Here is a 10,622-nt window from a genome sequence, read left to right as displayed (position 1 = left end):
TCTAGGTAAGGTTAACTATAACCTAGTAGCCTAAGTTAGCCAGGGTTATCAGTCGTTTAGCAAATTCACCAACGTAGACGACTACTTGGACGCTCCCAAAGTCTGAGGCTGGAAGTCAAAGTGATCAAGACTGTCGAATTCTCCCACCACCCGACTTAAAACTAACGTTATGGTGCGTTCGTTTGTGGTCGGAGGTGGCTAGTCGCAAGTGGCAAAATACCTACCTCCGACCTGTGTGCATTCGAGTTATATACCATTATATCACAGTTACCTAGTTATATCTATATACCATTATATCACAGTTACCTAGTTATATCTAGTGCATTCGAGCAACTGGGGGCTGAGAAACATATCCGAATTTGCGACGAGGAAGTGCGAGTTCATGAGGTGTTTTATTTAATCATTCCTAGTAGCAAGTCGGAATTTGCCACCTCCCAGTTATAAACGAACGCACCATTAATGTTACCTGCTGTAAGTTGTCTAGGAACATGTGTCTAGTGAGCTAGCTGCTAACATGCAGAAGTCCTATGAACATGTGTCTAGTGAGCTAGCTGCTAACATGCAGATGACCTGCTGTGTTACTGGCGCGCTCGAGCCCGGCTAGACAGCGAGCCGCTCGTGCACTTTAGATAAGTGAGGTCGAAAGTGGGCGACACGGAACAAATGTGCTTGTTAGCAGCCGATTTATCCGAATTCATTGTTTAATCGAGTTCGTCTGTCTAGAATCACCCTTAAACACAAAGTGCCGCAAAACTATATTTAACTAGCTAGCTAACTAACTACTAGCGCTAACTTGCTGCAACAAATCCATGCTATGCAAAGGTATCTTTTAATCACTAACATTGACCAGCCAGGCAGTCCGCCGTTTTAGTTGTTCTGCCTTGACAGGTAACAGGTAGCTAGCTAGGAAACGTCAGCTACTGCTCGTTATTAACAAACAATTACATTTAAACAAAACTGACGATTCGCCATGGTTTTCGCAACTGTACTCACCATTTCTAAAATCGTTAAAACAGAATAAATTAAACACACTGCAGCAAACTCCCTCACTTCAGGGTCCAGGCCGTGTTGAATGTCAGGTCAGACAGCAGATTGGTTGCAACCGAAGACACCCAATTGTGAACCACGCCCACATCACGTTCGGCGCAAATTGGAATAGTCCAAGTGCAAGTTTCTTGGGGGGCTGTTTATGTGTAGCCTACTTTAATTAAGTGTCTGCGCGGTGTTTACCCATTTGAACCAAATAATTAGGAGATATGTTTAGCTTTTAAACAGGTTATGCTATATTTTAAACAACTGTGCAAATAAAATAAAAGTTCTAAATGTGGCCAGGTTAAAAGCAATGTCAGCCAGACCTAATGATCTGTTTATAGACTTAGAAAGGTGAGATTTATGTTATTTAAAGCTACATGAGATAACTCTGCACTTTGGCAGTCCCTCTGGTCGTGATAAAATCGGCACTGCGTTTTAAGAACCACACTTCCCACAATCCCCCACTCACTCGCTGTGACGATAGGGGGAAACGATAACAAACGCGCGTGACTGGATTGGAAGAGTGTAGCTACTTTCTGGATGGCTTCAATTTATTTTATGTGCATATAGATCTCTCTATTAATACATCCATGATGCAGATCGTTTCGCGGGGCGAAGTGTTTGTTGTTTTCCTGATCTTGTGACACGCAAAACGTGTCACTTTCGTTTCCACCTCAGGATTTCCCGCCAGTGTACTAGCCAGTACACCGAAATTCTAAAATAATAAATTCACAGGGTCTCATGCAGTATCATGTCACGAAAACATTTTTTGGGGTCTTGCTAAGGCCAATTCATAAACTAATAGCAAGTAAAGGCGAATATTGAACCATAAAAAAATTCTCATTGAGCTTTAACTGTGTTTTTTTGGCGATTTATTTAAGTTTACTTAATCAAAGCATTCGAACTAGCATTCGCTCCCAGCTCATCTCCACTATGGCAAGATATTACTAGCCTTAGCCTGGCGTCCCATCCTGATTTTTTATTGTAATAATAGTGGGCAGGGTGAGTTTACCAGACCTAGGAAAGCCAGACCACGATATTACATGAAGTCATAGTGCCTGTTGTAACGTCATCCATCATTATGATGTCACAGTCACAATCAATATTTAATTTGGTCAAGTTTGAAATTCAGTCATAACCTGCCCTGCACGAACAAGAGTAGCTTACCTTGTTGGTGTATTTGGTATACCACTGCTGGTCACATTAAAAATGGATATAACTTCATCTGATATGCAGCTAGCTTCTCTGGAGGCTTTGTCTGACGAGATGGTTGAGATTCTGAAGGAGGTGAGTGAATTTGCTGGGCTGTCTACCAGCCAAATCCTTGCCTCAACAACCACTTTGGACACAGCAGTCTCCGCTGTCAGCCAGCATCCTGTGAGCTCTTTGAATGGGCCACCTCCTCCCAAAGTGGCATGGGGCCCCACAGATGAGGGCCCCCACGCTGAGCAAAGCCCCAGCCGGACCTCCTCGGTGGATAAGTCATGGCCGTTCGCCATCCATCCCCGCTGCGAAGAACTGATTTGCCAGGAGAGGATGCCTGAGCTGGAGAAGTACCCCACCAGTCCTACTGTGGGGGGGGTGAGCTCCAAGAGAAGAGACAGGTCTGTGAGCTCGGGCTGTTCCGAGCAGCCCCTCTCCTCCGTCAAGGAGGAGAACCTAGTTTGCTCCTTCGTTGGCATGTTCCTCCCTGAGGAGACCACGCTGGTTGTGGTGGTGGACCAGGACGAGAAGGTGGACAGAGCGAAGACCTCCTTCTGGGGCAGACTTATCAGCCTCTGCTGCCCGGGGAAGCACAAGAGGAGGACTGACATGGCTGAGGAAGCTTAGGAGGTGAAGGACCATACGGGACAAGGTGAGATGGTCGCTGTTCACATCAGCCACTTATTTTGGGGGTTTATGCTCACTGTGTCAACTCTCTCTTCTGATGTATCTCTCGTCTGTTCGTTTCCATATAGGAGATTGTGGCGGTGACCCAGGGATGCTGCTCCTCACTCCGCCTGACACAGGAATACCCAAAGCTAATATGAAATAAATAAAATACTGTATTTTCATCTTCACTTTCATCTTATTTTGATCAAATGGGATTTATCTTCCATCTTATTTTCTATTAAAATTTCCATCTTATGTTATGCTTTTTTTTTCTTTTTTAATCTTCATTAATAGTAGTAACCCTATTTTAATTGGTGGTATTCTTATTATTTTCCTGGAAATGCTGAAATAAGTCTTGAAGTCCTTGACCAATGCTAAAAATCACCATGTCCAGACTAGATACTGTGTCTCAAACGGTAGACAGCTGCCTGCTGCCTTACTGTCTAGTGAGGCAATATCCTTTGAAGGCATGTTTTTGTATGAAGTTGCCTGGAAAGGAGTCTGAATTGAGACAGACTTCCAAGGAAGCAATGTGTAACGACGTCATGATGATACCATGTTGCTTAATACCTGTCGGTCAATCATCACATTCTGGAAAAAGTGTTTCCTGTGTAACAGAATGTATGTTGTCAAAACAAAAAGCCAACAAACTTGTTGTTATGCTGGTCAGCTAACGTGCTCCTAAATAAATGCTTGTCTAATACGTTAGCCTAGTATTTGACTACCTGTAGCCATCACGAATGGTCCTAGCTTCAGATGAAGGAACAAGTTCGTTTTTTGTATACTGTTCTTTTAACAACTGCTAAGACAGCAATATAGTAAGCTTGTTACTTTAGCTACGTAGCTAGCTAAAGATATTGGCCCCAAAATTATTTTACAACTTGTTTAGCTATTTGTTTGGATAAAAAAAGGGCAACAAAAAAGATAAGCCTGGGAATCGAAAGTATGACTGAAAATGTAAGGTCCCTTCCCTAAACTCTGGACTTCAATTAATCCCCTAACAAAATAAGAAACCGAAGCTGAGTGATGGAACCAAAACAAAACGCGCACTCTGATTGGTCGGAGCTGCCTTGTTATCTGATTGGCTGGAGATGAGGCAGGGTAGATTTTTTTAAACGTTTCATAATAGATTTCTGGTTCGTGTCTCGGGTGCAAGTAAATAGGCCTACAAGCGGTGCACATGTTTGTGAGTTAGAAATATATTTGTGAACCACAAAAATACATTTGTGAAACAAGAATTTATTTGTGAATCACAAATATATTTGTGAATCACACAAATATATTTGCAAACATGAAAAATAACTATCATAGGGTTGACGGTAGATCTGTTTCAAAATCAATTTTGATTTGTGTCAGCAGTTTCATGGTTCGTGTCTCTCTCGCCAGAATGGTTCGTGTCTCTGGTGCAAGTATACAAGCGGTGCACACGTTTGTGAGTTTGAAATATATTTGTGAACCACAAAAAAACATTTGTGAAACAAGAATTTATTTGTCAATCACCAAAAAACATTTGTGAAACTAGAATTTATTTGTGAACCACACAAATGTATTTGTGAATCACAAAAAAAACATTTGTTAAACGTGTATATTGACAAGTATTGAAACAGATCTAACCCCATAGATACATCTGTGCTGCCTTCCAAATCTGCCCAGTTGGAGGCACCACAGCAGGCAGCATATTTGTAAATATTCGATTGGGACATGACTTGATGCCTCCCTGGCCCTGCCTCCGAATTGGGGACAGGCAATAGCCGTTTCTAGCCGTAACTAGGCCACAGTCGCCACAATTCGACCCTAGGTGGCACTATAATAAGCAATTTAGTGCACAACGCTGGCATTTCCACCCCGTTGGAAGAAAATGTATGAAACTTGTTACACTTATGTCATTCCACATGGGGAACACATTTTGCATTTGGACATATGTCTGCCATGATGGATTTTTCTGCAGTTTATAATCTGTCAGTCTCCCCCTGTGTTATTCTTAAGGGGGTATATCTGTAGGACCCTGTCTCATTGCCGCTTGCTATATGTGTGTGTGTGTGTGTGTGTGTATATGTTACGGTCAATGTGAGAAAACGGGGAATGTGAGCTTTTCCCGGTTATTGCGCACATTCCCCGACCTCGCGGGGAATGTAGGAGAAACATGTTCGTTTCTCACATCTCCCGGGTAATGTGCACATTCTCCGACCTTGCGGGAGATGTGAGAAATTGGTTAGTATTTCTCACATCTCCCGCAAGGTCGGGGATTGTGCACATTAACCGGGAAATGCTAGCAATTCCCGACCTTGCGGTAAATCTAGCAAAGTCCAGCCGTATGCAAAACCTCTGCGCAGCCGGGTGGTGGGAGAGGGCTCGTGCGCTTAGAACGAGAGGCGCTTGACATTTTGCCCATGGTTTTCGAATACATAGCATCAATTGCATTAATGGAAACATTAAATTGGGTCTAATTATACATGTGTTGAAAGTTAAGATAATTAGCCTACAAGCCGCGAGGCTACGCAACACAATAAGCAAAACAATCTCACTGTTTCACTCGTCCCACTCCTCTGTTTCACTCGCCCCGCACGGCAGGGACAAGAGAAACGATGCACATCTTCTGTTCTCGGCCGTCTTGAATTGAACTGTTACACCACAGAACCAAACTTACAACTAATAGGTTAGTAAAGGACATGTACAAGTTGTTTGTCATCATCAAAAAATGTAATCTCCATCTTTATTAATTTCTGTGTAAATCTGATCAAACCAAAAAGTGTTTCATTCGTCCCGGTCCTCCCCTACAGTTAATAACAGTCTGTGGTCTACCTTGAACAGTAATATAGCCTATGCTGCACACAGTGTGAGTAGTATTAGGAGGATAGGCCTACACTGGTGATCAAGTTAACAAACGCAAAATGAAAATCGCAACAACAGGAAGGTGGGAACCTCCAAAGGAACCCTACACGTTAGCTAGCCGAAAGAAAGACGAAAAATCTCTCCCAGGTGTGCGCCAGTAACGTTAGCCCAACTACCGTGGGTGCCTCTTATGGTGCACGCCCTCTGAGGCGTCACATAAGCCCTCTCCCACCACCCGGCTGCGCAGAGGTTTTGCATACGGTTGCGCTTTCCTAGATTTACCGCAAGGTCGGGAATTGCTAGCATTTCCCGGTAAATGTGCACAATCCCCTACCTTGCGGGAGATGTGAGAAATACTAACCAATTTCTCACATCTCCCGCAAGGTCGGAGAATGTGCACATTACCCGGGAGATGTGAGAAACGAACATGTTTCTCCTACATTCCCCGCGAGGAACCGGGAAAAGCTCACATTCCCCGTTTTCTCACATTGACCACAGGGCCGGACTGGCCATGTGGCGTACCGGGCAAATGCCCGGTGGGCCGGACCTACTTGTGGGCCGATCTAAAAAAACGAGCTAACGAACGGCCCATAGAGCAGGGACAGCGGCCCATTGGTCCATTTTCTATACTGACACTGGGCTGGCCCAATCATATGTAGGCCCCACCCCTCCATCTGTTAGTTTCAGGTGTCATTTGCGTGGGCCGCTAGAGAGCCTCAGCAGCACCCCCCCCCCCCCCCCCCGTCAACAAATCGCGCAGCTGCACCCCCCCCCCCCCCCCCCCCCCGTCAACAAATCGCGCAGCAGCACCCCCCCCCCCCCCCGTCAACAAATCGCGCAGCAGCACCCCCCCCCCCCCCCCCCCGTCAACAAAACGAAACTGAAGGTGTTCCATTTCACGCGTCGGCTCGGCTAGTGGGCCGACTGGGGCTACATTTCCCGGTAGGAAATATTCACCCAGTCCAGTCCTGTGGGCCGGTCTGGGCCAAGATGCCAGGGCTGAATTTTTGTCCCAGTCCGTCCCTGATTGACCGTAACATATATATATATATATATGCTGCACTGGCAGGTGGTGCTTCATAGTGATAGATCAACTTTATTGATCCCTGAGGGGAAATTCCTGAAAGGAGAGAATTCAAAGGGGATAATGAAGCTGGATGCTAAAAATCAGTTATAATGATAATTTTAAAATGAATCTGCTTTTCACTTTTCATGAGTTTGTGGTCTTCTAATAATAAACATAGATATTTGGACAAGCACATCCAACAAAATAACTATGTTGGTAATATGGTAGTCTTTGTTCAGAACTGCAGTGTGGTTCGTTAAAGTTTTATATTCCCCAGAAGTGAGAGAAGTAGGATTTGAACCCATTCCCCCGAAGAGACTGGAGCCTTAATCCACACTTCCCAGATTTACACTACCCATCTGAGTATTTTAACACATTTACAGGTGCATCTCAGAAAATTAGAATATTGTGAAAAAGTCCATTATTTTCCGTAATTTAATTAAAAAAGTGAAACTTTCATGTATTTTAGATCCATTACACAAAGTGAAATATTTCAAGCCTTTTTTGTTTTAATCTTTATGATTGTACAGTATGTTCATTTATACACTCAATACTTGGTGGGGGCTCCTTTTGCACAAATTACTGCATCAACGTGGAGCGTGGCATGGAGGCAATCAGCCTTGAAATATTTCACTACATGTGTACTGAATCTGAATCTATAATATATGAAAGTTACACTTTCTGAATTAAATTACAGAAAATAATGAACTTTCCACAATATCCTAATTTTCTGAGATGCACCTATAAATATGGAATGTTTTCTTTAATCTAACAAAGCAAATTAAGGGGCAACAAACATTTTGACTTTTAATACAATTTCAAAATATAATAAAAAAAACACCCCCATCCAATCCCCAAAAAACAAAACTTAAGAGTATGTAAAATGTGACAAAAGGGTTCAGGGCTTCTTAAGAGTGAAGACAGGAGGCAAGACCCGCCGGGAGTTGGCACGCACCCAGGGGTGGTCGATGACGCTCCGCAGCGGGAGACGCATGGCTGGGTTGTGGCGGAGGAGCTTGGAGATCAGGTCCCGCGCCCCATCTGACACAACCGGGGTTAACTTCAAGTCAACCTGTAATTTGAAAGGAATCGCTGGTCAGACATTCGTCATTACGGTCACGGAACTGCAAATTATATCTGACCTCACGTCTTATAAGGACACCTAAAAACAGAAAAGTTTTATTGTCTCATGAAAACATGCTCACCTTTGTGATCCGCTTGTAAGTTTCAGAGTGACTGGCAGTTTCAAAAGGGGGGTTTCCGACCAAGCACTCGTAGCAGAGGACTCCAATGCACCACAGGTCAACCTTCTCGTCATGAGTGCGCCCCTCAATCATCTCTGGGGGCAAATAGTCCAGGGTTCCACACATCGTCCTGCGTCTACACAAGGACAAGACAACCAAAAACATGTGTATAACCGTTAAATAATAAAAATGATCAACATGTTGAAACCTTATCTTTGCCCCAACAATTTCCAAAGCATGTTATCTGTTGATGTGTGTTACGTGGGTGGTTGAGAGAAAGCAGGGCCATGGGTCGCTCACCTTAGGGATGGCGCGTGGACAGACCAGCCGAAGTCTGCAATTTTCAGCTCTCCTCGGAAGCCCAGCAAGAGGTTCTCTGGCTTGATGTCCCGGTGGATAACTTTCCTCTCGTGGCAGTAGAGCAGCGCATCTGAGATTTCTTCCATGTACTAACAGAAGGCAACAGCCAGGATGGAGTTACCCTCCTAGCCATGCTACTAATATGAATTATTTGAAATCTCTGGTTGAAATTGCAGCCCCCACAATCAGACCAGGCACATTAAATCACATGAGTGCATAATATCTTATGATGATAATAATAATATCATCAGATAGTTGAAATTACAGCCACCATAATCAGACCAGACACACTGAATCACGTGAGTGCATAATGTCTGATGGCTAGATCTTGGGAGTTTAAGCAGATTAAAATAGAAAGATTCTTAAAACTATTGTGGATTGTCCCTAGAAACAGCGACAACTATGTGGCCCTCCTACCGTGGCTGTACGCTGGTCATCAAAGCGGCCGCATCGCTGCAGCTCCTTGTACATCTCTCCTTGTGGAGCATACTCAAGAACCAGGAAGACACGCGTGCGGTCATGGAAGTAATTGTAGAAGCGCAGGATGTTGGGGTGTCTGAAAGGAGCATTAGAGCAATTATTTCCTTCCGCACTGTACCACAGTCAAGATTATATTTGGCTCTATACATCATGAGACCATCTTACACTAGGGAACAAGCATGCGTTCACAATCTCATACTGACCTAAGATGGGACTGAATCTCAATTTCTCTTCTAAGCTGATGTTCCACGCCCTCCTTCTCCATCTGAGACTTGAACAGCACCTTCAGTGCCACGATGGCCTTCATCTGTTTTTCCCGAGCGAGGTACACATTCCCAAACTTGCCCTTTCCCAGAGGCCGCCCAATATCAAAGTCTTTCATGCTGAAGTTCCTGATGACAGCAAAGGCACAGATGTTAGTAAACAAGATTACAGCACCCAATGCAGAGGTGTGGGCATAACTCACTTTTGGGATGCGCTAGTAGTAGGTTCTCTCCCAGGTCCTGAAATACAGTAAGAGGATACATCATTAAGGCTGTCATAAAAATGGTAACATAAAAAAGTAAATCAATAAAATAAAAAACATTTTAACGCCATGATCTAAAATGCCCTCTGACAAACTATTACTTGCAAAAACAGCAGTGTGTAGAACTGGGATTGGAGACTGACCTGTGATGGCATACTTGTCAGCCTGGGGGGGGTTCACCTGAACTCGCTGTGGAGCTGTACTGGACATTGGGGTAGTAATCTGATTGGGGGGGAAGAGAACACAGACGGATGCATCCGAAAACCTTTTGCTTAATCCCCCAAATAGTTACATTAGCCCCACAAAAACCTAGTGGAATGAGTGGATGGTCTGAGAAACGGTCAGGTCAAATGTATGTTTTTACAGTACTCTTTAGGAAAAACACCCATGGATTTCACACGTAAAAATAACCTCGGAAATGCGAGCACGACATTATTCCGCGTTACTAATACATAGTAAGCGAACCAGAGTGGATCTTCCCAAAACATTCTCTCTCTCGCGTGTTTAGATTTTAGAAAACAACACTTACCGGTCTTTGGAAACCTTTGGGATCTTGATTCTCTTTATTCTGCATAGAAAAACAGCAAATTGAGTTTTAGAAGATCCGAGATACAAACCATTTCAAACAATGCTAGCTAGTGCTAGCCAGCTAGCCAATGTTGGCTGTTCAAGCATTAGGCCTACTAGCTAGCTAACATTAACTGATTAAGACATAACACACATTAACGCAGTAAAGTTCGTACCTGCATCATACTTAATTATATTAAGTAGCTAAATAGAGACGCTATCAAGCACTTGTTAGTAGTAGCTAGTTAGCTAGCTGCTAATGTTCCCTTATTGTAGGGCGTCTGCGATGGACCGCCAACGTTTTCAAAAACTACGCTTCCTAAAGCCCCGTCTTGTGATTGGCTAAGCCACGTCTCTGTGATTGGCTACGCCTCATATAGAACTCGCTGTTGGTTAGTGAAAAGGAGGGAGAGTAACGATTGGTGGACAGACACGTCATTCAAATGCAAATCCCGCCTCTCAAGTAGACCTTCCCTGCTCACCCGATAGTGCGAGTGCACGAGTCAAATTCACAGCTTCTGTAGTGATTTCTTCCCAAGGTCCTCTATTACCAAAATAATACAATATAAACTGGCCACGGATCAAATGAGAAGTGTGTGTGTGTGTGTGTGTGTGTGTGTGTGTGTGTGTAAATGTAAAAATG

At 43.9% G+C, this 10,622-nt stretch overlaps 1 protein-coding gene across 1 annotated transcript; it reads right to left on the bottom strand.

Annotated features, from left to right (window-relative positions):
• Window positions 1–7,700: 7,700 nt before the first annotated feature.
• LOC311323291 (aurora kinase B-like) lies at window positions 7,701–10,161 on the bottom strand (the record flags this gene model as incomplete). Its single annotated transcript, XM_084455492.1, has 8 exons — window positions 7,701–7,874; window positions 8,008–8,182; window positions 8,347–8,495; window positions 8,824–8,962; window positions 9,090–9,278; window positions 9,570–9,634; window positions 9,942–9,980; window positions 10,156–10,161. The coding sequence occupies 8 exons, from the start codon at window positions 10,159–10,161 to the stop codon at window positions 7,701–7,703; spliced, it is 936 nt and encodes a 311-aa protein (XP_084311618.1).
• Window positions 10,162–10,622: the final 461 nt, after the last annotated feature.

The sequence above is a fragment of the Borostomias antarcticus genome (assembly GCF_949987555.1).
Source record: "Borostomias antarcticus genome assembly, chromosome: 21".
In the NCBI taxonomy this organism is placed as follows: domain Eukaryota; kingdom Metazoa; phylum Chordata; class Actinopteri; order Stomiiformes; family Stomiidae; genus Borostomias; species Borostomias antarcticus.
This window is presented reverse-complemented; position numbering and strand designations above follow the sequence as displayed.